This window comes from Dicentrarchus labrax, unplaced genomic scaffold (assembly GCF_905237075.1).
Source record: "Dicentrarchus labrax unplaced genomic scaffold, dlabrax2021, whole genome shotgun sequence".
NCBI lineage: Eukaryota > Metazoa > Chordata > Actinopteri > Moronidae > Dicentrarchus > Dicentrarchus labrax.
This window is the reverse complement of record NW_026136723.1, coordinates 13,702,844-13,730,113: the sequence shown is the minus strand read 5'-3', so window position 1 is coordinate 13,730,113 and position 27,270 is coordinate 13,702,844. Positions and strand designations below refer to the sequence as shown.

The 27,270-nt window shown below is 42.2% G+C and overlaps 3 protein-coding genes across 10 annotated transcripts in view; 2 read left to right on the top strand and 1 right to left on the bottom strand.

Annotated features, from left to right (window-relative positions):
- The first annotated feature begins 191 nt into the window (after positions 1–191).
- Positions 192–10,936, top strand: casd1 (CAS1 domain containing 1). Its single transcript, XM_051389774.1, has 18 exons — positions 192–491; positions 1,717–1,813; positions 2,103–2,223; positions 3,057–3,101; positions 3,194–3,256; positions 3,379–3,423; positions 3,538–3,661; positions 3,914–4,128; positions 4,268–4,687; positions 5,065–5,154; positions 5,239–5,358; positions 6,015–6,171; positions 6,307–6,386; positions 6,677–6,778; positions 6,947–7,087; positions 7,541–7,618; positions 8,035–8,127; positions 8,467–10,936. The coding sequence occupies exons 1-18, from the start codon at positions 248–250 to the stop codon at positions 8,734–8,736; spliced, it is 2,505 nt and encodes an 834-aa protein (XP_051245734.1). The 5' UTR covers positions 192–247; the 3' UTR covers positions 8,737–10,936.
- Positions 10,937–11,021: 85 nt separating this feature from the next.
- On the bottom strand, positions 11,022–21,511 carry sgce (sarcoglycan, epsilon). 4 transcript variants are annotated; one of them, XM_051389778.1, is made up of 12 exons: positions 21,340–21,511; positions 16,925–17,047; positions 16,486–16,643; positions 15,895–15,967; positions 14,905–15,103; positions 14,147–14,309; positions 13,761–13,975; positions 13,227–13,253; positions 12,550–12,738; positions 12,134–12,177; positions 11,578–11,615; positions 11,022–11,429 (listed from the first exon to the last, which is right to left on the bottom strand). In XM_051389778.1, the coding sequence occupies exons 1-12, from the start codon at positions 21,386–21,388 to the stop codon at positions 11,379–11,381; spliced, it is 1,329 nt and encodes a 442-aa protein (XP_051245738.1). In that variant the 5' UTR covers positions 21,389–21,511; the 3' UTR covers positions 11,022–11,378. The 4 variants fall into 4 exon arrangements, with proteins under 4 accessions (XP_051245738.1, XP_051245735.1, XP_051245736.1 ...); XM_051389775.1 differs by lacking the exon at positions 21,340–21,511 and adding an exon at positions 20,302–20,320; XM_051389776.1 differs by lacking the exons at positions 13,227–13,253; positions 21,340–21,511 and adding an exon at positions 20,302–20,322.
- ppp1r9a (protein phosphatase 1, regulatory subunit 9A) overlaps positions 19,455–27,270 on the top strand; it is a 50,630-nt gene continuing 42,814 nt past the window's right edge. For 2 of the 5 annotated variants that reach the window (XM_051389773.1, XM_051389768.1), the window contains exons 1-2: positions 23,771–24,226; positions 25,637–27,134. In XM_051389773.1, the coding sequence (XP_051245733.1) occupies positions 25,779–27,134 (1,356 nt within the window). In that variant the 5' untranslated portion in view covers positions 23,771–24,226; positions 25,637–25,778. Of the gene's footprint in view, positions 19,946–23,770; positions 24,227–24,307; positions 24,327–24,885; positions 25,019–25,636; positions 27,135–27,270 lie in introns of those variants that run through there. The other 3 variants (XM_051389769.1, XM_051389772.1, XM_051389770.1) reach the window with 3 other exon arrangements.

Sequence of the window (27,270 nt, the reverse complement as noted above, 5' to 3'; positions counted from 1 at the left end):
TTTATTTTTGATGACAGGTGAGGCAGCCTCTCCTGACCGCACGTCACTGCCCCCCCCCCACATTAACAAACATACAGTAAATCATGAGGAATTAAATTATCCACAGGTATGAGCTGTGAGTACACTTGTCAGAAGGGCACCAAACTTTCTTTTTCTTTTTTTTTATTATACTTCCTAATAACAATGTGGTGGACCTGAGACAGTGTGAATCTTATTTTTGATCCGCACCTGCTTTGACACCGCGGTGATGCAGATGGAGGAGGCGGTGTCGCATGGAGGAGCGGACGGAGCAGATGGTGCACCCGGACAAGCGCCGCTGCAAGACTGCACAGGTGCTTGTTGTCATGGAGGAGCAAAGATGGCGGTCCTGGCCTATAGCCTGGGCAAACGCGAAATAAATCAACATTTCACCATAAAAAATGCCAAATTGATATCGCTGGTTGTCGTTTTCCTGCTCCTCGTGTTTCACACAGCTTCGCGGTACTATGGAGGTAAGTGGTCTCGTTTATTTAAGTAACTATTGATGCACCAGTGAAGCACTTAACACCAGCTATTGCTAATGTTAGCCAGCTTGCTAGCTGTTTGTGCCTGTGTCGGTGCAGTGCTGTTATCCAGTGTGGCTTTTTTTAAAGGGGTTGAGACGTGCTGGTTGCAAACATTAGACAATGCAGATAGATGACTGCGTATGTAGTTAGACTGAAGTCATGCATTGGTAACTTGGCTTCACGGAATTTAAATCGGTATTTAACTGGCTAGTTTAGAAAGCTAACACTGCATTTAGCTGTGTTTACATGCTCCTGTCAGGACACGCTTGATTACTGGTTGGGAAGCCGTGTGTTGGCTGATGTAGCTAACAATTGACCGAACAAGGTTTATAGTTTTAGGAGGTCATATGCTATTTAAATCGCCAGCACTAACTATTCCGTTTATTATTTTAAAAGGATAAATGGCAATAAACCAATATAGCTTGTTAGAAATGTGATGTGCTAATAACCAACCAACTGCAGGCTGTGAACAGGGTTGTAGCAGCATGCTTTCTGTCTCTGGTCATTAATACATTTGCATTGGTTTGTTTGGAAAATATTTGCTTGCTGCATAGAAAACGGCGCACACTTGATACACTCCTTTCCAGGTATAAAGGGTTGGATCTCAGCTTGTCCCACACTTAAGACAGATGACAGCGATGGCACAAAGCCCAGAGTTTGACTACAAAGACATATTAGGATCCACCTCCCAGCTGAGTTGCATAAAGTGGACTTTGTCCCTGAAAGGGTGTAGGAACCAGAGACCTCTATAGACACACTAAGAGCAGCTGCTTTGGCTGGCGATGACACTACATGCCCACGTCTCTCGCCAGCTCGCCGACCCTTCATGTTGACCTGTTTCTATGAATTGATTCAGTTGCAGATGGCTCCATTCATTTCGCACACAAATGAATAGCTGGAGAGATTTATGGTAGAGCTAAATTGCTGATGGCTTTATTTTGCACCATGGCCCCTAGCAGAGCCCCGTATTGTACACAAGTCTTTTGACAGCACTGAATGAAAAGCCAGGGTTCTATTGAGTCAACAGGTTTCAGTCATAGTCACAAAGAAACTATGAGTGAAAGCAAGAGCAGTGTTTTGTTTGGGTTTACTGGTACACTTGAATTTCCCTTGGGATACATAAAGTATCTATCTATCTATCTATCTATCTATCTCTGTGTCTTGCCTCCAGGCGGAGACTCATGTGAATGGCTGCTATCCAGAGGACGATACTTGGGGGAGAATGTATGGCAGCCTTATGGCTGCATGATGCACAAATACAAAAGCATGTGAGTCCCACTAACTGTGCAAGGTCACTATATGTACAGTATGTCTGAGACGAAGATTCAAGAGTGTTGCAGTGATAACTGAGGTGTATATATGTCTGTCTGTGAGGGTGAGATGATGGGTAATTTGTGAGCCAATTGAGAAGATGCTATCACAGGGGCAGACTATGTGTAATAAGATCTACTTTTGATTAGGTTATAGAATGCAACCACCCAGCACATGAATGATTGCAATCTGCAGTTGTTAGGATGTACGCTTTTCAGATTGCTAACCCTCATCTTTGTCTTACAGTGAAGCCAAAACCTGCCTTGCTGAAAAGCGGGTGGCCTTTGTTGGTGATTCACGAATCAGGCAACTATTTTACTCCTTCATCAAAGTTATTGACCCTGAGCGAAGAGAAGATGGAAATAAGGTAATAATGAGAAAACAGCACCATGTGAACTCAGGGTTATTCTTTGGAAATTATTCAGCAAAGAGGTAGGGAGACATAAACCAAAAGTGCAGACATTGTCAGATATTCCTGAATTTACCCTCCGCTCACATGTCCTGAACGGTCTTTAAAAGTATCTGTTCAAATGAGTGGACCTAAGATGATTATAAAAATATGTCTTCCTGTTTTTAAATCTACCTTATCCAATCATATATAGCAAGCCACTATATTCTGACCGATCCATTCAAGACTCCTACCAAAGACGTGCTTGAAAGAGCAGATAGAGAGAGGGGTAGAGCTGCATTTGTTGCTCACAACAGCTTTGGGGCAGGGCTGCTTGTTTCTTCCTGTAAGAACAATTGCTTCCTCACTCACTTCCCCAGTTTATTAGAAATGCAGATATTGCCTCAAACATTTTCTGACTGGGCAAAACTTAGACCAGTTTTCTTCTTACCTGCTTAATGTAGGCATGGCTAATCATTTACTGCCATGTACATTGCTGGAACATGAAAATATTTCACCATTTGTGAACAATTGGCTGCTACTTTCTTCCTCGAAAGCCTGACACTTTAGCATCAACCTTAATGTAAGAAATAGCGCCACTGATAATTTTTTTTCTACAAAGTGTCTAGATTAGATTTCATCAAAGTGCAAAAAATGTACAAAAACGTATCGACAAAAGAACACAGCAGTGAAATGCATGGCAATTAAGCAGCAGTCGTAACTATTTTTGGTCTGATCTCAAGCAGGAAAAAACAGGAGCACTATTTTCCTAACAGGTTTTCTCTCTGTCTGTCCCCATGTAATGTCTGAAGCACGAGGACATTTCCTTTGAAGATGAGAGTTCCTCTCTTAATGTGGTAAGCTATTTCTGGATGTGTTTTTATCTCCTGTTCTCAGTCTGTAAAAACATACTCTCATAAAAAACATGTAAAAACATCTTTGTGTGTAGGACTTCTTGTGGTATCCAGAGGCAAATAATTCAATGAAAGAGCGCTTGATATCATGGACACACGTGAGTACAGATGTTGAATTCTGTTTTTAACAAGGGGGAGCATTGTTAATTGAGGAACAAATTGTCACGTGGTCTGGACATGGATTTGCTTTTCTAATTGCCTCTTCTATCATGTGCTGCAGGAAGCTTCAGCAAAGCCAGATGTTGTCATCCTTGGAGCTGCCACAGTAAGCTGTTTAAATCAGTGCTTAGCAATGCTTGCACATTTCATGATAGACAAACACAAGGTGGTGGCTGAGTGATGTCAATCTTAAACTTATCCATTAATCTATTTACCACAGTGGTCCATCAAGTTGCACAGTGGCAGCAGCGAGACCCTGCAGCAGTACAAAGTCAACCTGACAGCCCTTGCTGTGCACCTGGAGAAGCTGGCTGACCATGGAGAGGTCTACTGGGTCCTGCAAGGTAAGTTTAGTTTCAAGCTTTTCCAATATAAACAATAAAAGAGTTCTTCAGGGCATTTTAAGTGCTACGGTTTCATCACTAAATCCCAATTTCCCAAGTAGTGCTTTTGGTTAAAAAGTTCACATTACTGGTAATTTCACTCATTTGATTGCAGAATTTTGTGATTATTAACTTCTCATATGTGAACCCTCTAAACTAAATCTCCTTTCCTGTTCTGTCTGCACCACAAACCGTCACACCTCTGTCCTCTAGATCCAGTAAATGAGGAGGTGTTGAGTGACAACAGGAAAATGATCACCAACCAACAGCTTGAACTGTACAATGAGGCAGCGGTGGACGTGCTCAACAGCAGCAAGCGTAACAGCAGGTCTCGGGTCAAGCTGTTGGCCGCGTCCCGCCAGGCCGCAATGGAAACTATCACCCAGTCAGACGACGGCTTGCACCTGCCTGAGAGCACCAGGAATGTGGTAGGCAGGATTACCAATAATTCAAGATTACTTGAGTCAGTAATTAGACTGTTTTATTCAATGGTCTGAGTTCAGTGTTTTTGGCAGCACATTTCTTGCATTTCAGCTTACTCACATCTTTTCACAATCCGCCTCTCAGGGAGCTATGATCCTCATGAACTCGGTGTGCAACAAGCTGCTGAGGCCTATTGACGGTTCCTGCTGCCAGACAGTACCACCCCCAAACCTTCTCCAGAAACTGTCGGCATGTTTCTTCCTGGGCTCAGCCGCAGTCTTCCTGGTCCTCCACGTCCTTGGCAACAACCGCCACCGCCGACCAGTGCCCCCGGACGTGGAGAGCCTGGAGGAGAAGAAGCCAGCGACTGCAGCTGTCCCCCTTGGTCCAAAGGCACCCTTCCAGGCCCTCTGCAGGATGGGTGTCATCATGGGCTATTTTTACCTTTGTGACAGAGCAGATGTTTTCATGAAAGAGCAGAAGTTCTACACACACTCCACGTTCTTTATCCCTCTCATCTATATATTTGTCCTGGGAGTGTTCTACAGTGAGAACAGCAAGGAGGTGAGATGGTGTTGTTCAGTGCGATATGCTTTATTTTGGGGAAGTTTAAACAACACAGTCTTATTTCAGCATAATATTGAGTCGTGTCAAAAAGATATGGGCTTCTGAATTTTTTTGTCTGCATATTTAACATAATCATGGATGTCTTTATGTGTGAGGGTAGTTTGAAATTATAGTTTCCCTCAGAGTTTGACAAATTGCATGCAAAAACATAAGAAAGGCATCCTTTAAGTAAGTGGAAAACATATAGTAGTAACATTTTTGGATTAACATTACTGTTGGTAATCATGTACCAAGTTTAACTAATGTTTGTGATATCTGAGGTACAGTTCAACATGTTCTTTTTTTTTTTTTTTTTTTTTTAATCTTCCAAACAGACCAAATTACTCAACCGAGAGCAAACAGATGAGTGGAAAGGCTGGATGCAGTTGGTTATCCTTATCTATCACATATCTGGAGCCAGTGCTGTGAGTCCTTTATATCTCCTGCTTTGAGTCAGTGTAAACTAATACTTAATTTAATGACATAACATTAATTCTTCTGTGTTTCAGTTCATTCCAGTGTACATGCATGTGCGGGTGCTAGTTGCAGCATACCTTTTCCAGACTGGCTATGGACATTTTTCCTTTTTCTGGCTCAAAGGAGACTTTGGACTGTATAGAGTGTGCCAGGTGAGGGTACAGCCAGTTATACTTTAACCAGGAATTACTCATTATACTTATAGGCATGTCACAATACCGAAGATGTTGTAGTCGATACCAATACCAGTGAAATTTCATGATTCTCGATACCATGTTAAAAAACAAAAACAAAGCAATAAATGTTAAGTACAACACATACTCCTTTTATTAAAAACATTTTAACATTACAAAAAATAAAAACACACACCTACTGTGATCTGTGTCTCTCTCTTTCTCTCACCCAAACACGTACCGGTGGCCCAACCTGTTTCTCTCTCCGTATGTGTCTCTGTTCACTTTCTTCAGCAGTAAGTTTTATAAAGTTGCCCAAAAAGCACAACTTACATTTAAGATCTTCTGCAAAGCATGTGCGACAGTCACTAGACTATACAGGAGGTTCTCGTCAGGTCGGAAAGAATTGATTCCCCGGTACCTACGGCACCGTAGAAAAACGAGTGCCATCACATTTTCAGAACGAAGTATTGGTTCTCTCTCTTGTACTTTGGCATGAATTACCATCATATTACAACAAAACAATTACAGGTATTTGGTTTGGACTTACTGAATCTGGTGTGTTATTATCAGTGTGATGCTATTATTGATTAATCTGTGTATGTTTCTATGTTTTCATATTCATTCCACTCCAGGTGCTTTTCCGTCTGAACTTCCTGGTCTTGGTGCTGTGTGTGGTAATGAACAGACCCTACCAGTTCTATTACTTTGTCCCATTGGTAACCTTCTGGTTTGTCGTAATCTACGGCACGTTGGCCATGTGGCCTCAGATCCTTCAGAAGAAGGCCAACAGTAGGTGTCATAATTGATTAGAAACTTTATTTGTTTCACTCACCTTTTGGAAAAAGTCCTGTGTGAATCAATCAATACACACAATTAGTTCTACACAATAAATGTGATCTAATGGCCGTCTTGTTCTCTGAGCAGATAGTGGCATGTGGCACCTTGGGGTCTTGACGAAGTTACTGGGCCTCCTGCTGTTTATCTGCTTCTTTGCATTTTCACAGGTGGGTGAATTCAACTGTAACATCACTTTAGTTTTGAGAAGATAAAAATTAAATTCAGTTAAATTAAACATGTTTTATATTGATTCATGCATAAATAAATGCTCATGTCATCATTTGTCTTCAAACAGCAAAGATTGAAAGAAAATGTAAAATGCAAAATTAATAAATATGCATTCAAATTGTGAATTTGAAGTCAATTTATATAAAACAACACAATTTGCCATGATGGTTTGGTCCTTGTCTGAAGCCCTGCTTATGTAATATTCATGTTTTGGCCTTTGTGACTCCAGGGTTTCTTTGAGAGTATCTTCTCTGTGTGGCCCATCTCCAAGCTCTTTGAGCTGAACGGAAGCATACACGAGTGGTGGTTCAGATGGAAGCTGGACCGATTTGTAAGTCAAATGTGTTTTGCTGCACTTGCACGCATGCAATGTGCATTAACACATTCTTTGAAATGCGATACTGTATGTGGCAGAGTAGATCAAAAGCTTTTTTTAAGTGCAGCCAAATTTTGCAAACTTTGTAAAATATTTTTTTCATTTGATAATGTCCTTTTGCAGGCGGTGATACACGGAATGTTATTTGCCTTCATCTATCTGGTGCTGCAGAAGCGCCAGGTGCTCTCAGAGGGCAAAGGAGAGGCTCTCTTCTCTGCCAAGATTTCCAACCTGCTCCTCTTCCTCTCTGTCGTCTCCTTCATAGTAAGACTCTCAGACATGTTTTGCTCATACCAATACTTGGGATTGCTGTCATTGCCTTGCAACACCAGCTTAGGAGATAATAGTTAGGAGTGGGTACTTACCTTGCCACACCTTGTAGCTTCCTTGGCAACCACAGTGTTTGCTCCTAATGCTCTTGTATACATCTTGAGAAAGTTCTTGTTTGTATTGAGAAAGGTCTCCAGAGTAAAATGTAAACGCAGTATAGTGACAATCTATTAATCTCAGATGGATAATGCCTACCAGGTGGTAAATGTATATTGTGTAGCACTGCAGAAACGTTCTGTTCTTTGTTGCCTCCTCCAAAGCAGCTGGGGATCATAGTAACTGCTTTGGTCAATGTCTAATCAAACCAAGTCAACCACCTGCATGTTTTTGTTGCAGCTTAAGATTAGAACCTGTTATCTAACTTCTCATTTTCCTCCATTATTGTAGACTTACTCAATATGGGCTAGCAGCTGCAAAACCAAAACAGAGTGCAACGAGATGCATCCTTACATCTCTGTGGTCCAGGTACATTTTTTTATGTCCTTCTTCTTTTACTTTTTTACTTTTCTTTCATTCTCCTGTGGTTATACAGCTAACAAGTCTTCTCATGAGTCAGCTTGACATAAACAGTTGATCCTCAAACTTTGTAATTTGTTTGAAATGGTTTTATAGTTAACTGCCCAACTGTAATTCCTTTGCATTTGCCTTGAGATGACATTAGCCTAGTTACATGATAGTAACTTATATATAACTTACATAATATTCTTTCATGACCAAATAATACTGGTATCGCGTAGAACCAGTCCCCACTAGGAAGTGGGAAGTAGTACAATAGATAAGGTCGTAAACAACATATTTAAGCTTTTCCTGCCTAAACTGGCCTGGAGTGCACAATTCTTCATTCCTCCCCTAAAAAATGTCTTCACCTTCTTTGTCCACAGATTTTGGCCTTCATTCTAATCAGGAACATTCCTGGCTACGCCCGCTCTATATATAGCTCATTCTTTTCTTGGTTTGGAAAGATCTCTCTGGAGGTAAGATGGACCTGGCAGTGGAGTTAAAATAATATAATAAAAAGTTTATTTACACAGCGCACAATAAAATTCTGTGATTACTAAATACTTTGCAAAGGGTACCATAAAACAAGACATATGAGTTATCAGTAAAACCTGAGATGAGGTAACAGTAATAAAATGTGAATGCAATAAAGCACCAGGAATAAGAATATGATCTCTGACAGTGAGCACAAAGCAATTGATAATCCATACCAGCTCAGCATGTGATGTTCTGTAGCTCCTTGGAGGCAACCAACTTTAAAAGGGAATAAGTACACATTACATACGACTGAACATGCTTTGTTTTGTCTCCCCCAGCTGTTCATATGCCAGTACCACATCTGGCTGGCAGCAGACACCAAGGGAATTTTGGTCTTGATCCCAGGAAACCCTTCACTCAACATCATGGTCAGCACCTTTATCTTCGTCTGTGTGGCTCATGAGATTTCTCTCATCACCAATGACCTGGCACAAGTGGTTATCCCCAAAGACAGCATGGCCCTGCTGAAGAGACTGGGGGCCATGGGGCTCTTCAGTCTGGTAGTATTGCTGCTAGCTAGGGGCAGCCAGCCCACACCCGGCGCCTGATGGATACCTCTTGATGGAGCAGGCCCCGTGTTTTAGTCTGCTGGTGGTCACAGGAGACAACCTCAGTTGTGTTTGTAGAGCAACAACACAAGGACACATGGGAGAACAGTGTCTCGCTGCTGGCCATGTTTGAGCAGAGTCTGTACTTTTTTGACTGCTGTGAAAGTCGCACACTGAAGAAAATAAAAATGCCCAAAGGAGGGAGGGGGGGGGGCTCTCTCCTTTCTGGGCAAAGTGCAAATTTTAAGAGATGATAAAAAAAACAAAGAACAAAACACTCAAACGTTTACATTATTTGGATTCAACAGAAAAGGAAAGGAAACATTTGGAGATGTGGAAAAAGAGGTCCTCTCATTTCATTCATGCTTGCTATGTGAATTTTTGCAGCATTGCTTCTATTTAGCCAAACACACTAATAAGAAGTTTGTTTTGTCACATAGAGTACTTCCTGTCATTGCTTCACTCTGGAAGGGATCAGTAGGCACACACTCCGTCCACATGGCAGCAGCAGTTGAAGGTGTTTTCATAACCTACATATTCAGATATCTAAATTCGAGTAAAAATTTGGAGTGCAATTGTTAAAATGTTGGATTATCCCTTGACATATTTTTGCTAATGTTTTTGTGAATAATTTTAGAAATGTATGCCTTGTGCTGAAAGGTACCGTGGTCACCTGCTGTAGCGCTGAAATTCTATGTGATATGTACAGTATTTAATGATTTAAATTAAGCTTATATTTTATACAGGTTTTTTTTTTTTTTATTTTGTACATGGCGCTCATGACTGCTGTTTGTGAAGGAAGTATTACATAGTTTTGTACCCATCCCAGCATCTCCTATGATTACCTGCCTCAGAGACACATTGCAGAGGTTGAGCCTTTACAGTGTGACACCCGTCTGTCCTACTAGCTCACTTCATAGGCTGTGTATATTTGTATGATAGAGTGTGAGACTTTATTTTATATAGCAATGCTTCAGCAGTGCTTTTAGGTCCTTTATCCTTCAATTGCCGTAAAAAACATGCCTCATAACTCTGGTGGAAAATGCACTGGCTTGCACATATTGTACAATAGGACAGACAGCTAAATATACATCGTCTCCTCGCTGCCACCGCCAGTGAACGTTTTGGTCAGTGAGTGAGTGACTGAATAAGTGATTTCTTAAGATTGAATGCCTTTGAACATACAGCTTTTCTCATTGGCTCATACATGCAGTACATCGTCTGTGATGTAGCCTGGGATCACACTCTTCTGTCTGTCAGGCACTTCGCATCAGAACCACTTCAACATTTAAAGACAACTGCTACGTAATGCAGTGACTCACCTGAGAAGACATAATACTGTTGTTTATAGGAAAATATTGTATATTTTGTCACTTGACAAGTGGGTGATGTGTCTTTGCCTATATATCCTCAGACTTTTAAGAGAGATTAGCACTTTTGTTGTAAGACCTGAATTTTTTTTTTTTTTTTTTCTTCAATCTTTGCAGTGAAATACAATGTTAAACATGCGTTTAACACGGTACCAGTGCAGATGCTTTCTGCACTTTAGCACATTTTTATTGGGTAAATCAAATGTTTTGTCAAGGTCATTTGGCAGATACAAAAAAGAATGATAATGTAACATCCTATCTGTTTTGGATATGAATTTTGAGTTGCATAATTCATCTATGGGGTAGTAAATGTTTGCGGTGTCAGTTGTTTTTCACACATTTATGTAGCTTCTCTTTAAAAGAAAAACATGGGTCCACAAAGAATAGTCTTTTTCATTACAGTGGAATAATTTTTCCACACCTATCAAAGCTTCTCCTGTTATTTATCTGATGATGTGCAGTTCAGGTTGTTTCCTCAAACCGAGTAAGAGCCAAGTAAATTTGTAATTTCTATTACCTGTCATCTCCTCATTGTATAGAGGAAAATGGCATTTCCATGTTGCAATTTTTCATCAATGTGTGAAGTTTACTGATCTGTTCTCTTGTCTATTACTGATCAACAGCTATAAATTTGGTCATTTGTTTCAGGCCTTAATAGATCTTTTTGGTCGTGTAAAAGCAACAACTATTTATACCCCTGTGCAGGGCCTCTTTGAAATATGTTACATGTAAATTTTTTTGTGATGTCATAAAAATGTGAAATGTATCCATATTATTTATAAATGCCTTTATTCTGTTGTACATTGTTAATAATACCTTCATAAAATGTGCTGGTTTGGCTTGTTTTTGTTTGGACAGAAACATTCAGACATTCATTCAGATAACTCTACTAGAGGTACTTACAGTAAATGCAAATTACTTTGAAAGAATTTATTGTTATCATGTGACACATAACATTATTAATAACACATGACAACTAAAGCATTCCCATGTAAAACTCCCCTTTTCTCTAAGCGGTCCATTGTGGAAAGCAAGTAAAAATACAAACATAGTTTGAACATTTACACAAATATTTCAAAATATTCTAATTTATTATAATATATATAATCAGCTAAGCTTTTTTGTTCTCTTCCACACTCTCACTGTTCAAGGTGTAAGTGCATATGGATGATAAATCTTTGTAAAGACACCTCTGAGGCATGCAGATTGGCACAAATGTTAGAAAAAGCAAAACTATAGATATGAAATCTGCTCCAACACTGGTGTCTCTGGTCACAAGTTCAGTGCTTCGGCCACCTTTCTCTCCTCAGGAATACCATTTACCTGAAATAAATAGGAAAAAGATTATATGCAACTTTATTGGAGCATGCGTTTTGAAGTTTTGACATGCGGTTAGTAATTTTAAGCATAAAAGAATAATAACAGCATGAATTATCTCTACGTGAACTCATAAACAGACTGCAGCACCTACCTCCAGCCTCCGAAAGGTTGACATGACATAACTATCTCCTTTGTTAGCAGTGAACAGAGAGAGCAGCAGGTTAGTGCAGCTGAACACCATGCACACAGGAGGGCGCTCACACACTGACACCAGATAGTGTTGAGACACCATCAGACAAGAAGTAAAGCTCTCATGCCTGATTTCTAGCAGTGCCATGGCAAAATGATCTACCCTCAATAATCTGTGTCCAATTGAGTCTGGATGCTTGTATTTTTACAGCCATGTAGGAGGGAGATAGTGTAAGGACAGACTGAGGTTGTGAGAAAAATAACTGTGACTCCGCAACATTTTAATTCATTCATTCATTATTGTCTGTATTGAGTCATTTTATTCAATGTAAAAAGATGAAAGAACACCCACCAGAAGAACGAGTAAATGCTTAAATGTTGCTCTACTCCACATCTACTCCAGTAACAAAAGCCTGTGCAAGCATCTTTATTTGTTATTTATTAATTAAATAAAATAGTCACATCGCATATTGTCGCAGATGGAGTAAGGTAGAGTACGAAAACAAAGGCTGACTAACCTGATGGCCGTTGCTGTGGTATCGTAATCTGGTTTTGCAGATTCCTGGAATTATAAACAATGATATTATGGTAAGCAGACATTCACAGACATTACAAGAGCCTTTAGTATCACGAGAAAGCTTGTTGTACTTATATAAGCACATTTTTATGAGTTTCAAGCACATTAGGGAAAATCATGGGACAGCTTGAACCTCTTAAGCTGTAGTCGTATTTTCCAAAGGCCTGACTTTGGCATGTTAGAAGCACTGAAAACAAGATTAAACGATAATGGTGGTGTTTCAACTTATATTTCCCCGTATTGACGCCTATAAGCCATACATCTGCGTTCCTGCTAATGAGCATGGCTGCTCGGTGCATTTTATGTGCCTGTCTGCGTTTCCCCCCGCACCCGATACTAAATAATCTTTCAACTCACGTCTGTGTCTGCATGAGGGGCATGCTGGTGGTCTCGTAGTTGTCAGGGTGTATGGGCGGCACCACCTCGCCGCTCACTGGATTGAAGACGGGCAGGGTGGACAGGGGCCATGATATCTCCCGGTTCTTAGACATGCTCCGCAGCTCCTTGCTGGACTTCTGGATGGAGCTGTGGTGAACCAGCTGGATGCTGGAGGGGAGAGGCAGCCATGTTAACACGTATGAGCTTGTGTTGTTGTCATGGTTGGTGGTGTTAATTTTGGCTCATCCCATATGCAATGCTTTACTTGCTGAAACAGATTTAAAAATACTCGAATATGCGATATCAATTCGTATCTGCTTTGGTGAGCTGCGTACCCGTTTCATGCAAGCACAGAAATATAACATCCACCCTTACCTATCCCTGTGACTTCGTCTGACTTATGGTGCAAGATATGTTCTTCGAGATTTACGTACGATTTAAGCAATTTGTTACTGCTACAGCCTTAATAACCTGCCACTGATTTTTTGAGCAGCCCATTGGATGAATGGATGTCAACACATAGATGAGCATATAAATGGTTATGAGGAAGCTGTCAATGACAACAAAGATGACAAAACTGCAAACCAAAGAGAGAGGGGGAGGGGACAGAAACAGACCCAAAATAAAGAAAAACACAGGAGAGGAAAAACACTTACTCTGGTGTTTGCATGTTTCTTTTTTCCCTAGAAACAAAACAAAATGGATGAATTAAATACTAATATTAATAGTTCAACAGACATCTACACACAAGTGAATGGATTTTTGGGTAAAGACAGGAGTGGAAATGGTGATGGGACATAGAACACTGAGTGAACGAGGGGGCACGTCTCTCCCAGCCTGTAAATGATGGAGAATGATGAAAGGATTTGTCGAGGATAAATGGCTATCGGTGTCACGGCTACGCTTCCAAAACATCAAGATGTACATGATGAAATTAACAAAAGCTGTGACAGATAATCATGGGCGAACTTAATGTAAATGGGGTGTACAACTGGTAATGGTAATGACAAGCTGCAATTCCAGTCCAGATTAGTGCTCCTATTTTAAATATCCTGCACTCTCCATTTTATCTTTTCTCTCCATTTGGGTTCTCACATACTTAAGTAACAGTTTCTGTGCTTTCCTCAAATGTTTTGTCGGGGTGTTTGGTGCAATATTTGCATAAAAAATGTAAGACCGAGCACACTTACACCCCTTCCCGTCTGCAGCACATAGAGTAGCCGAGGATGAAGAAGAGGACTAGTGCCACAGCAGAGGGAACGGCCAGTGTGATAAGGAAGTCTGAAAAGTAGTCTCTAGTCTTCAGTGACTCAGAAGGGGGGTCGTATTCCCCAAATTCAGGCAGGATCCCAGTGCCCGGGTCGGGACGGGTAATGTATACTGGGACCACTCTGTTGATGTCGACCTAAAGAAATAATTAAGAGTTAATTCATCATTTGTGAACGATACGGCAGGTTGCCTGAACTGAAAAAGATGGGTCAGTTGCTTAAGGCTAGCGTACTTGTTCCCCTCTTGCCTCAGTATTAAAGAATCTGATAATTTCAATTCAAGGAAATCTGTACAAGACAATCCTCACCAGAGAAATCTTGCACCAATCAATGTGAAACTGAGCTCGGAATTTCTTGTCACAGCTGATGACAGGTTCCATCTCCTGACTGCAGCGCAGCTGGTTATGTGGGCTTTCCACCTCCCGCAGGCACGACGAGAAGGGAACATCAGCACCGACCATCACATACACTCTAGAGAGAGGACACAAAGCGACGCACACAATGCATGAGAGAGGAGAGGAGAAGATGGAGCCTCATTCACGTGTTTATGCTGAAGCTTGTTATATTCAGAGCATTTCTCCTCCACTGAGTGTTCTCCTAGACGCTTTCATCTTCCAAAACGTCAGCATGAATCTTTGATGCACAACTTATGGCAGTTCATGTGGGATATTCCCCCCTGAAATAGACTAACTGACAGTGTCTGTCAGTGCTGACGGCCATGTGTACTCATCTAATTCACAGTGAGCTGTGGATCCCCAAGGCTCCAATTAAATAAAATGTCAGCATGGTGTGAGTGGGCTGATAATATAAGCAATTTGCTTGATTGAGGGAGGTGAAGTGCTTGCTCATGGAGAGAATCTTTAAGATTGTTAAACCTCATGCTTATAAGTTATCCAGAGAAATTGTACCTAAATCACAACCTGCACACTTTATTTTTTTAAATACAAAATCAATGCAAAGTACTTTAAAATGAAAGAAAACCAAACCACAATCTAGCTGTAACTGGGTCATGTCATAATTACAACTTATGTGATACAAGTCTAGCCAAACATTTCAAAATCTTCACCCTTCCTTGAGGTTGTTTATGGGCAGGGGCACGCGGCCGCCACGGTCCAGTGCTGAGGTGATGTTGATGGCATTGAGGCGCTCAGGCTGCCATATGTTCTTCACTGCTCCCAGGAAGTCCCCCAGCACCTCACTGGCCAGCATCTCTTCCACATTCATGTTTTTGATGTAAAACTCAGCCTGATAGGGCAGAGGGAACTCTGTGCACAGGGATGAAGAACAGAGAGTTGGAGGAAAAAGGTGAATGGCAGTAAGACAAGGGAGAGAGAGAGAGGACAGGAGGGCAGCTGCAGTGGTGCTCTGCTGACTAAGACATCATTAATACTTTATTACTGCTGCATAGATGACACTGATTTCACCAGTCTGTCCAGCAGACGCTGGCGTGTCTGCTCTGCTCTGTTATGACTCGGCTTCTTTCTCAGGGCCAGATGGCAAATGACATCACAGCATAGGGAGAGTAATGTTGTGTTAGCGCCGCCAACATCTGCTGAGCGTTCAACCAACTTGGTTCATATTGTATTGCATGTACCGTGACTGGTCAACAAGCCTCTGTGCAAACATACAGCTGCACAGATGTGAGGTGTAGTCACAAAGGATTAGAAGAAATGGCTGCTTCCTATATATATACCGTACTACTTATAGATATATCGTAATAATTTATACAGCAGCCACAATACACCAGACTGATTTATGATGAATAACCTGAGATACTTGATACATGAAAGATGAGAGCCTGACTGTATAATAATTCATCAGTTTATTTAAAGACTATTACTACAATAACTGAAAGTCATCAGCAGATAGGGTTTCATATATGAACACGTGGCTGTCAGTATGTTGTCTTTAGAAAGGACTGATTGGTTCTCAATGACAAAAACAATCAAAGGCAACATTTTCACTTCAAGTACTCAATGTGGCCTCAGGATTTAATCAGGGATGTTGCACAGTCTGATCTCTGTTTGCTCTAAGCTCTCATACTGGCACCTCTTACCTTCCGTGGCCATGATGTTTATGACCAAGTTGTGCCGTGCCGTCTCGAAAGTGCGTCTGTTATAGGCAGTAATCTGCAACACACAGGGGTGAAAGTTTAAGCCCAGATCAGTGCAGCTTATATGGCAGCAGCCCTCTGGACAAGGCTGAGCTAGATACACTACGCAGGCTCTGTACCCAATCGAGACACTGTATAGAGGCACATGTGCGCCGCTGGGAACGTTAAGCCTTTTGGGAAAAGAATTTCTACAGTAGCTTATGGGGGACAAAGAAAGCATAAAAAACATAATGGAATTTAACTCTGAAGACTCGAGCGTAACATTTCTAAATGCAGACAAATGCCGCCGTGCTCAGTAAAATCGATTCAAACCTCTGATTACCTTTATGTGTGCCTTGGCAAAGACTACTAAGTATCTGATATTGGTCTTCCATTATAAAAACCTGAAAAGGTCAGATTCTTTTATTTTCATCTGTTTCAACACTTTTAGCACAAAAGCTAAACTGTAAAATTAATTTCCTTTCCATGACACATTAAGCAGAAGCACAAATCTTCCTTCTCTTCACTTTAAAGGTGATCCATCCAACCACCCACCTCTATGACGGTGGCCTTGCCAACATGCTCTGCAGTGGGGGAGCCGTAGAGCACGCCATCGCTGTGCGGGGTCCTCTGGATGTAGCGCAGCCAGCCCGGCCTGTCGGGGTAGCCCATCAGGTTGGTATTGAAAGTGATCGGGTCATTGCCGGCATCACCTGTAGGCAGAGCCGTTTAATGAGGGGTGACCCAATGATCTGTTATGGGTCAGAACCAATTCAGTAATGTACATTTAGACCCATTAGCTGAATTGTGGACGTGTTGCCAGCAGCAGCTAAGCATTTTCTACTAGTGAAATATGATGAATGGACAATGCACTGCTCCATTTATACAATGACTGTGCCAAAAACTGCCTGTATAAATGTTTTAGAGATTTGGATAATCAAATATTTCAACACTATTAATCACTACAAAACAGGGCAGTAAATATGAATGTCACCTGATTTTGGGTAGGGAGGAAACTCTCCTTTGAAGTACTCTCTCTCCAGAACATGGACGAATAGCACTCCCGCGGATGGGTAGACGTTACGGTCTGCGTGCGATCTCGACAAGATGGTGACCACTGAAACAGAGATTTCAGACAAAAAGGAAATTAGCTCCAGAAAGCAGAACATCTGCTTTTTTTCCTGTGTTTAGTTCATTAATGGCATACCAGCAACACTAATTAAAAAAGAAGAGAGGGCGTTAATAGAGGTGAAAACAAAGCGAACGTCTGGGTTACTTCTTAACCTATTTCACACTTTGAGAATCGGTACTTTTCACAATGATAGATGTGTCTACTATTCTTGCCTGGCTTCTGCATTCTTGTGGGGGTAAATACATTCGCTTCACACAAGGGTGTAGTGCAGGAAGAGTCAAGCATGAAGGGGAAATTATTAGCTACCGGACATACTATGATTTTGTTTAGGCCAATAGGAAAAGCAAGCTGCTAAACCACAACAATAAATTTCAGAGGCACGGAGCTGAGTTACTGCGAGTAAAAGTAGCAGTAATGACCGTTATTCAGACTGTACAGAGTTGTTTTCATGCCCTCCTCCCATTCTGTCTCCAATATGCTCTCCGTTTAGCCCCGCTCCAATCTCACAAACAAATATTTAGCCTTTATTTGTGAAGGGCATAGGAAGGGCTAGGAAAATGGCAGCCCCTTCACAAAAGTTGACACAATGTAAGACTGGAGGTGATTTGCCCAGCTCTCTCCCTCTCTTTGCATCTTTCTCTTTCACTATTTCCTCTTCTCTTGCTCACTTGTCTTCTTTCAACCTCTCAGCATTTTTGCGCTGCGTTTTCCTCTTCTCACTTTTTTTCCCCCCCTTTGCTCTGCCTCAGTGGGAGGAGGCACTTCATTTTTAATCACCATGGGAGACTGAGTGTACAAGGAAGAAGAGGGGAAGGACGAGGAGGGGGAAGAGAAAGAGCAAGGGGGGTAGTTGAGGAAGAACTGGAGAAGTGTGTTATGAAGTGCAAGAAAAGGAGTTTAAAAGGTTCTCGCCTGCAGAAACATAACTCCAGACACATTAAGCAGCTACAAGAAGGCACTGGAAATCTGTGTGCCTTCCCATTAGCAAAATGCTGTTCATTTGCACCATTGTTTGCTTACTTCATCTTCTCATACGCATCAAATCATCATAACATGAATTGGATTTCTACTACTGTGCTGTAAGCTCTCTTCTTGAACAGAAGCTGATTTCCAAGGAGAGTCTCGGCTGAAGAGAGTAACAGAGCAGGATTTACATTTTAATCCTTGTCCATGAAAGAGGAAGTCAGTATGTGATCTTTGCTGGTTAAGTGTTATCTATTACCAGGGTGCACAAAGGGGTTACAGAAGATTAGGTGACAGAGTAAGCTGCAGATTATTAAGAAAGTCCACATCTACAAGGCCAAATTGCCTAACTGCAATCTGAGCACGCTGGCGAGCTGCTGGGAAAGTTGGAAAACGGTCCCATATGTATGTTAAACTGGGCCTACATCTGTGGCCACAAACAGACACACTGAAGTGGCCATATGTCTGATGTCCCCAAGGGCTTCGTCACAGCTAGATACAATCAATATCATTTATTCACCCACAAAATGTGGTGTTACTTATAGAAACCTGAGGTTATATCCACCACATCTCCCTCCAAGGACAGATTGAGAGAACCACTTAAGCACAACTAATCCACACGATAACTCCTCTTGCTGCTACTACTGCACCCTGACGTTTGGTTCTAGGTTATTCAGAGAGCAAGAATAAAATCTCATTCAATCTCAGCGCACCAGTAGCGCCCTCGGGGGTGATGACTTGAGTCGATCGCCAAATCCTGCTCTAAATGCACATGCTCGGATTCTATTATCCGACCCGTTGGGCCTCATCAATTCTTCACCACACAAAAGGACCACAGTCCCACACTCCCGGTCAAGGTCAAGCACCGCCTATTCTGTTCTGCTCAGAGGCCGACTGGACGTGGTGAACATTTGAGACACGTCCATTCGAGACAGGCAGGACAAAGAAGCCCAGATAACCTGGTCTCATCTAATGGTCAATGACCTATGGGATTTGAAATGTGTTTGAGCCTATCAACATTTGAACTTTGATTCACTCCTGGCAGCGTGGTTAGCCAGTCCAGCTAACAGGTTCCTGTTAAACTGTGTTTCACCCTTTCTCATCACAGTGTCTTCCATTAAAGAGCAGCCAGTGTAAGTAAAGATCACTGACTAAGCCACACTGGCGCTCTGCTAATAGCATCAGATCTGCTTATTTGTGGCAGGCTGACTTTCTGCCAGGCCTTCTCGAGATGATGGACTGCAGCACTCCTACTGTACATAATACATCACCAATTAAAGGTTAATGCTAAACTGTCCGCTGAAGACTAACCTGTCTGCTCCTGCTGCAGGACAAATGTAGAGACAGACAAATGCATGCTAACACACACAACAAGATACATCTTGACTTACATGGGCACTTCTCTACACAGTGAACATAATCATAATAAACTGAAACACACGCCCATAAATGCCACAGTAGATCACAAACAGGCCTTGGGGGGGTTGGTGGAAATGGCTAACCAGATTTTATGCTTCTCTGGTCTGACCTTGGGCAGGCTGAAGTCTCAGGAGTGATGCCTTAGTTAAACCGCCCTTGTCCCTCTAATTGCTCTTGCTAACTGAAGCCTCTAGCTAGCTGAGGCAGAAACAAGGGAGGGATGTGCTTTAGTTCTGTTGAATCAGCTTTGTATGTGCATGCCGTCCGGATCAGGAGGAATGCATGTGCTTCTTTGGTGTTCCTAGGGGAAGCACAGACAACAAGGATTGCTACTGTTTGGACCACAGCTTTGGTATTCTGCCCATGATGCATTTGAGCCTCGTTGTTCTAAACACAGACCTGGAAGTGAAAGTAGTCCCATGTCACAACAAGCAGAAGGCGATGGCTAAGGACAGGAGTGCACATGAAACAGCCAGTTCACTCTTCCAGCGCTCTGTAAAGGTAAGTACATCGCTGATTTGACTGAAATAACTGTCGAGAAGTTCTGTGTCTTCCACAGCTTTAAATCTGTGCCTTAAAGTACAGGCAACATCATGTTACACAGAAGAAACAGATCACTGAGTTAATGACTTATGGTAACTTCTACTTCTAGCAAGGACAAGGTTTAGACATAATTTGAATCCAGTTAACTGCGGTTACAGAAAGCGTAAGTGGGACAAGTCTGTGGGACAGCAGACAACTGAAAACAATAACGCCAGTATTAATGGGGAACCAGTTGAGCGTGTCACTGTATTATGACAGGGGGGAGGGGACAGCGGGTCAACACATGAAGTGCACCACTGCACACACCCACTCACCATCTCTGTACAGGGCTGTTCTCTGCTTCAAGCCCCTGGATCGCACCATATGGACATTTCTCTCATGTATAGCGGTGTCTTTGGCATCATAGGCATGCACAATGTAAACTATTGGATCAATGAATACAAGCATGAATGGAAAAAATATATTATAATATTGCCAGTTTACTAGGTACACCTAGCTAAAACTTATACAACAGACGTGCAATAACTAATATAATATAATGTACACTTTGTTCTGTTTTAAAGCTGTAGATTAATGTTAAGTTAATAGTAAACTGCTAGTTGTGCCCCTAGATAAAAGTGTATTTTAAGAATCTTTGCTGAGACATTAGTCCTTTAATTCTTGCTGTGTTATTAAGGTGATAGATGATTTTGTAAATGTCTGAACATTACAATTCATGAAGGTAGGATTTATTGAAGGGCTTTTGTGTTAGGCTGCATTAATCTTTAGGTGTGTATAAGCTGGCAGCTGAGACTATATATTTAGCCTACAAACAATGTGTGTACCAGTGATAAGCAGCTGTAATAAATAAGATGCTGTCACCATGTTTTTCTTCACACAATGAATCAGTGTATTAACATTATCTCATCTATTCCCCCCCCACATGTCATTAAGGATAACTTGAGCTGCTAAACTAGCATTAGCTACCTAATTAGGCATTCGTAACACATCTGGTCTACACATAAAGCCAGGCCTGCGCCAGGGGACGTTATAAGCTATTCTTTCCCCTGAGGTAATTACAGCTGGATGAATGACAACGTATAACATTAACCTCGTTACAGATGTAAGGTACTGTACAAAACACACTTTTTTTTTCACGTTGAATGTTTGCTCCAGCCGTATAACGGTAGAGCTCTTTATTGTTTTCTCCCCCCCCCCATGTCTCCTCCTCAGCCTCTTGGAAAACATGAGCAGAGCAGCTAGCCTCCAGCAGGCTAACAAGCTAACCGCTAGCCGGCTAACTAGCATGGATACCAAAGGGGCAAACGCGTAGGAAATTCCCGGATATATTTCCGAGTTTAATCGATACATACCCGTACCGAGCCATACCGCGACAGCTGCAGCGGACATGGTGCAAGTCATCCTCGTAAATCTTACATGAAAAGGGATGTTTTATCTAACATTATCGTCACTGGGTTTGACAGCCATGGTAATAAGCATCCACCAGCATTCCTTCCTCCGCCTCCAACAGCACGAACTCCCATTGGCTGAACATCTGGATGGAAAAAGATGGTTGTCTAGTGAAAAGAAAGCGCAAAAATAGGATGTGAATCAGAAGAAGAGGGATACGCCTTCAGCAGATGTTTCTATAGGATGTTGTTCGGGTTAAATGGGAGTTTAATGGATATTAAACACAAGGAGTGGCTTCTGTATTTTATTTTGACCCGTCTTCTTGTGATGTAGGACAGCATGGGGATGTCATTTCATTGTCACTGTGTAATTCTCTTAAAGCCATTTTTGATTGTTTGCCAAATCCCACTGTTTTGTGGCTTCTCTGATCTATGACTTTGATGATTTCCAGAAAATGAGCAGAAAATTAGGATCAGGACTTGTGAAGGCAGACACACCCTCTTCCTCACATGCACATAAACACACACCATCCCCTCACCCGGGCTTGACCTCCTAAGTCCAGCTGTAACAGGGCACATGCATGTTTGAGAAGTCTGCTCCAATCTGTCCAGACCCCCTGCAGAGACAGTCCTAGCTGACAGATGGTCATGTTTTGGCCCCTTGGCTCCAAGTCAGGCCAGCTATAGGGCTGTGGGACCCTTAATTCACCCTTCATGCCCCCTTGATGTCAGTCACCACTAAGAGAGCACTTTGATCGTGCAGAAAATGACCCTAATGCTGCTCAACATGCTGACAGTTGGTCACTGCGTGGTTCTTGTTTGATAAAGGCATATTTGAGTCTGGATTCATGGCTTCCTCTGTGGTGATAAACACGATGCAATCCATCCTCTGTGCTCTGCAGTGTGAGGCTGTTCTGTTCTCTCACCCTCCCTTTTATCCCCTTAAGATTATTTTTAGGTTGCTTAGCAACATCTTCACATAGCCAGTGTTTAGACTGGATATGAATGTATCATAACAATCACCATAGGTCAATGCCAAGATACATAATGGAGACTAGAGCGTTTTCAATTTGGCAAGAGGCTAAGATGGCAACCAAATGAATCTAATTTAAGGCTGATTGGGAATGATTTGAGTCCAATTCTGTTTGAGCATTGTGTGCATTAAGTTTCAGTTTACACTGCATTGCTAATTGTCCTGAATTTGCTTGTTATGAGCAGTGGGGCAAGATGCAACATTCCCATTCTCCTCAGCAGTGAGGGCTGTTTCTAAATAAACGACAAACTGTAGCCCATCTGTTTCTTAGCAGATACAATAGACCTCAACTTTCATATAATATTTTACTTTCTAACTTCAAGATGCTGGCACAGGAAAAAAAAAATGTAAGGGTTGCTAAGTAAAAATGGAACAACAGTAACCTACTAGTAAAAGTAGAATTAATATGCAAACCCGTCCTGCTGTAAGTGAGCTCAGTATGGACGGAAATGGTTACATAATGATGTAAATCGCATATTTTGGCAGAGGGAGATTTGTATTATGGGATTTGAGAAGGTGACAAATAAATTTCAAATGTCAAATCATTCAAATGTATGCAGCATATGCATGCTTCAGTCTGATGAATCACACTTGAATGAAACATACTCAAACTTTGAGTAAAAATGTAATTCATAACTTGTAGTTTTGTGCTTACGAAATATTTATAGTCATGTATTCCAATACGTCCAAATTAATTATGTAACTCAGTGCTGTTTGTTAAAAATAATCACATATTCGGATGTTGACAAAGCTTCCTTTCTAGTGCTTTATCACATGAATTCAGTCCCGTGTTTTAGGCTGTTTCTGATGACTCCAGTGTGACCCAAGAGGCTAGGATTTATGCCCTCTGATCTTCTTTAATATAAGACTGTTAAAATATGAATGTCCATTGGGTACAGAGACAGCAAACTTTAGAAACCATATAGCCTTTTAAAATATGCATTAAGCCATTTTGAGTTTGTTTGGTGGGTTCAGTAGCCAACATTAATATTGGGGGGAAACCATGAAAACATTCCTCACCCTACAGACTGAATTAATAGCCATTCATGCACCTGTATGTAAATTGATAAGATGGATGAATAAGTGTGTGCTGTAATAAATTACCCCTTATTTCTCTCAGCAGGCTGACTTTTTGTGAGTGAATTAAAAGAGAAATCAAACTCCTATAAACTCAATTTAGGTCCCCTGGTGGTCCTCACACCATGTGTTGAGAAACCCTAATTTGAACACCCATCACACAGCCTGGGCTGGTGGTCTCTGACCCTTTTCTACCCCACCCAAACCCCACAGATGAACAATAAGCAGCCAGTGGGAAGTTACAGTTGCTGTGTGCTGGTATTTATGCCTGATACTGCAGCTCGCTGAAACCCCCTCCGTGCGGCAGATTATCGGACCAAACCATTGCCGCACTTCAGGTTCCAGCACCTGTCACATGAGGTTTTAAACGAGCAAAATCTCCGGCTGTCTTTACAGCTGAATGTGTTTACTTTACCGGCGCTGCGGACTCACATCTCACGCAGCAGTCCCGCAAACGCAGCCCCGGTGCAGCTCTCAGTGAGATGAGCTGCCAAGCTGCACCGACACCCCTACAGTGCGACTGGCAGCAGCATCATCCACTGCCTGCAATGGCGTTGTAGCGGCTCCGGTGTGTCCCAAAAAAAAAAAACGTTTCTGTAGCGGCGAATCCGCCCCGGACTATTTACCCAGCGTGGAATAGACATGTTTTCATCGAAATATTTTGCAACGAGAGCGTCCATATTCTGCCCTCTGGATTACAGTTTTATCACGCGTTAAAAAAACGAAGCCGGAGCCATGAATGTAAGTCTGACTCTTTTGTTTTTGTAACATTGGAGCAACATCGCTGTGGTTCGTGGTCAACAGTTAACTTACTCTTTTGGTTAATCATAGAAAAAAAAAGGTCAGTCTTGTATATGTTCAACCCTGCATGAATCTGCACAGGAGTAAAAAAAAAAAAAAAAAAGCAGCGAATAAATGAATGTTTACCAGTGTCAGATAAGGAGGAGGGGGGGGCTGAGCTGTCATGTTGTGTGCGGTGTGGCTGATGTGCAGCTCTCTGTCTGTTTGTCTGATCCCACTGACACAATGTTAAAGCCTCAGTTTCATCTTTCATCTTTCACCTCTTAACTTTATTTTTTCCTCCGTGCAATATCCTCCGAAGCGGCACAGGATGTCCCTCAAGTTCAAACGGATGGTTTTTTTTTTCTTGCACAAGGATTTCAAGGATTATGATGGGCCAGCAATAGTCCAGCATGGTGAATCATGAATATTGAACCAGGACATTTAGGTTTCAGCCACTGCTACTGCTGCTGCTGCTGCTGCTGCTGGTGGTGGTGCATCCACCATCCAGGCTGTGGATTTCAGCACAACTTAGATTAATGGATTCTCTGTGTCCCAGTGAATGTTTTTTTTTTTTTTTTTTTGTATCTCAGCTTTATTGTGCAATATTTCATCTCCCTCTTTGTGGAATGCATTTCCAAACATGATTAAAAATTAATGGCTGTAGGTATGGAATATCTAATTCAATACTTGCCTGCACTAACCCACTATTATTGAGATGGTGCGCAAAGGCATAATCTCAACATTGAAACTGTAAGTGTTTCAGTTCATTAAATCTTTTCTATTTTTGTCCCAGGGATGGTATCAACTTTTCTTCTTCTTTTTTTTTTGGTGCATTCAACAGCATTTCTCTGTACATTAGAGGTTGTAACCACCATGCAGTGCTTTGTTTGAGAGCTGGCATTTGGTAGGAACCACCATAATGTCGGTGATGGTTTAGTGATGGTTTATAGCTGTGGGATGTGGCAGCGTGCAAGGGTCAGAGCTTACTATATAAAAGCAGAAGGAGTGGGAGAGAGTAAAGATAAGAACCGAAGGCGAAAGAAAACAGCAATATTTCCAACAGCACCAATTTAAACATAAGGAGCTCAAATCTTTACACTGATGTCTACAGTAAGTATTGATTTGAGAAGGTAAACAGTGCAGCAATGCTGAAAAGACAACATCAGCAGAGGGCTTTCAGAGGCTTTCATAACTAGTTCTCGTACTAAGAGCTTTTATGTCATGCATCAGCATCTGTAATTCATTTGGCCCCATGTTTCTGAATAGTGTTATTGATGAAAGGGGAAAATAGTAATCAATTGAACTCACATAATCAGGCAGTGTTACAAAATGTTTCTATATTCATAATGTCTCTCTTCATCTCTGCAGGTGTGAATGGGCCTGAAGGAACTATAACATCAGCTGGATCAGATTATTCAGCGCTGCAGTAGGTCAAACTAGACTCCTCACTCCCACATTCTAATGAGGCCACGGCGATGCTGACATCCCCTCTGAATCCAAAGACATCATCATGCTGAAGACGGAGGCCTCGGGGGAGAGGACCAGCCTCCGGAGTGCCTCCCCCCACCGTAATGCCTACCGGGCTGAGTTTCAGGCACTCAAAAAGGCCTTTGACCAGCCTCGGATTGATGGAGACTCCAAGCCCAAAGACCTCGAACGGGTGAAACAACCGAGGGGCCGCCAATATGGCAGCCATGTTAGTCGCATTAAGGACATGTTCATGCAGATGGGCTCTGAAAATACCTCAGCTAAGGCCAAGGGTTGTGATGATACCTCGCCGCAAAAGCTGGTCAAGCCCACTAACTTCATCAACAAGGCTGATGGATCAGTGATAAAACTCCAGCATTCCTCATCAACTGACAGGATTGGAGGTGCTGGAGCAAAGTTCTCTGAAACCAGGAAGCTGTTTGAGCAGCAGTCACGTGACCAGTCCCAATCACCAGTCTTTCCGTACGGACGGGATAAAAGAGGTTCCCATGAGCACCTCGATGACTGGCGAGGTGCACGGTCTAATAGAGGCAGTACAGACTCTTTGGACTCGCTTTGCTCCAGAACAGAGGCGTCCTCGCCAACTGTCAGTCAACTCAGTGCTGTTTTTGAAAACGCAGACCACAACAACCAAGGTGCGGCCTACAGAGGAGTTAGCAGACGGGCCCTCTACTCACCAGACGGATTCCAACGCCACGGAGGGGACCTCAGCGAGGATGACTCACGACAATCTCCAGTTCGTGGAAACAACCGGAGCAAGATAGGGGAAAAGTTTCCCACATCCTCGTCTTCTGAGGACCTTCTAAGCCCCAGTCCTGGGACAGAGACTTCGGAGCTGAAACCCTTACAACAAGGGGAGGAAGCCCAAGACAAAGCTGAAACTACGGGTGGAGATAGACGGTGTCTTCCTGGGGTCACCACCAATGGAAGCCAGGTTAATGGTTCTTATGTAGAAGAAGAGAAACGTTCAGAAACAAGAAAATATAGTGAGGATCTAGGGGTGTCCAAAGATGACAAAGCTTTTGAGGATGCAACCCCTGAGCCATTGCCGACCCCAACTACACCAGCTGGGGTCAGCCAGGAGGATGTTGATGGTTCAAGAGAAGATAAGCAATCTGAATCTCCCAAGGACCAGGTGGAAGAACCTGATGAGGAATACACTGGGAATGAGCGGGTGATTTTTAACGCAGATGGGGATGCCTGTTACCAGGGTTGGGGGGAAAGCTGCACAGATCCTGAGGATGACCTCTACGGAGACGATGAGGACATTGTCTACGACCCAGGCTCTGACCTGACAGAGATTCCTGGTCTACCACAAGAAAACAAAGAGGACATCCCTCCAAAGAGGAAGATTCGCTTCAGCACTTCTCCCATTACAGTAAGTTGGGCTGCTGAACAAAACTCTTGTGGAAGCCTTAATTGTGTAAACACAATGAACACAATCCAACATAAAAGCCCTTGTGCAGCTTTTATCAAAAGTAGGTTAAAACAACAGAGAGCTAATATTGTATTCA

What these genes read in the sequence shown, in the direction of transcription:
- sgce (XM_051389778.1), bottom strand. Translation starts at nt 21,388, where the DNA reads ATGACTTGCACCATGTCCGCTGCAGCTGTCGCGGTATGGCTCGGTACG. An exon ending in TCCTCCCTACCCAAAATCAG is followed by an intron (nt 16,644 to 16,924) that starts GTGACATTCATA and finishes CTCTGCCTACAG; the next exon opens with GTGATGCCGGCAATGACCCG. An exon ending in AGAAACATGCAAACACCAGA is followed by an intron (nt 12,739 to 13,226) that starts GTAAGTGTTTTT and finishes TCTCCCCTCCAG; the next exon opens with CATCCAGCTGGTTCACCACA.
- casd1 (XM_051389774.1), top strand. Translation starts at nt 248, where the DNA reads ATGCAGATGGAGGAGGCGGTGTCGCATGGAGGAGCGGACGGAGCAGAT. An exon ending in ATGCACAAATACAAAAGCAT is followed by an intron (nt 1,814 to 2,102) that starts GTGAGTCCCACT and finishes TTTGTCTTACAG; the next exon opens with TGAAGCCAAAACCTGCCTTG. An exon ending in GACTGTATAGAGTGTGCCAG is followed by an intron (nt 5,359 to 6,014) that starts GTGAGGGTACAG and finishes ATTCCACTCCAG; the next exon opens with GTGCTTTTCCGTCTGAACTT.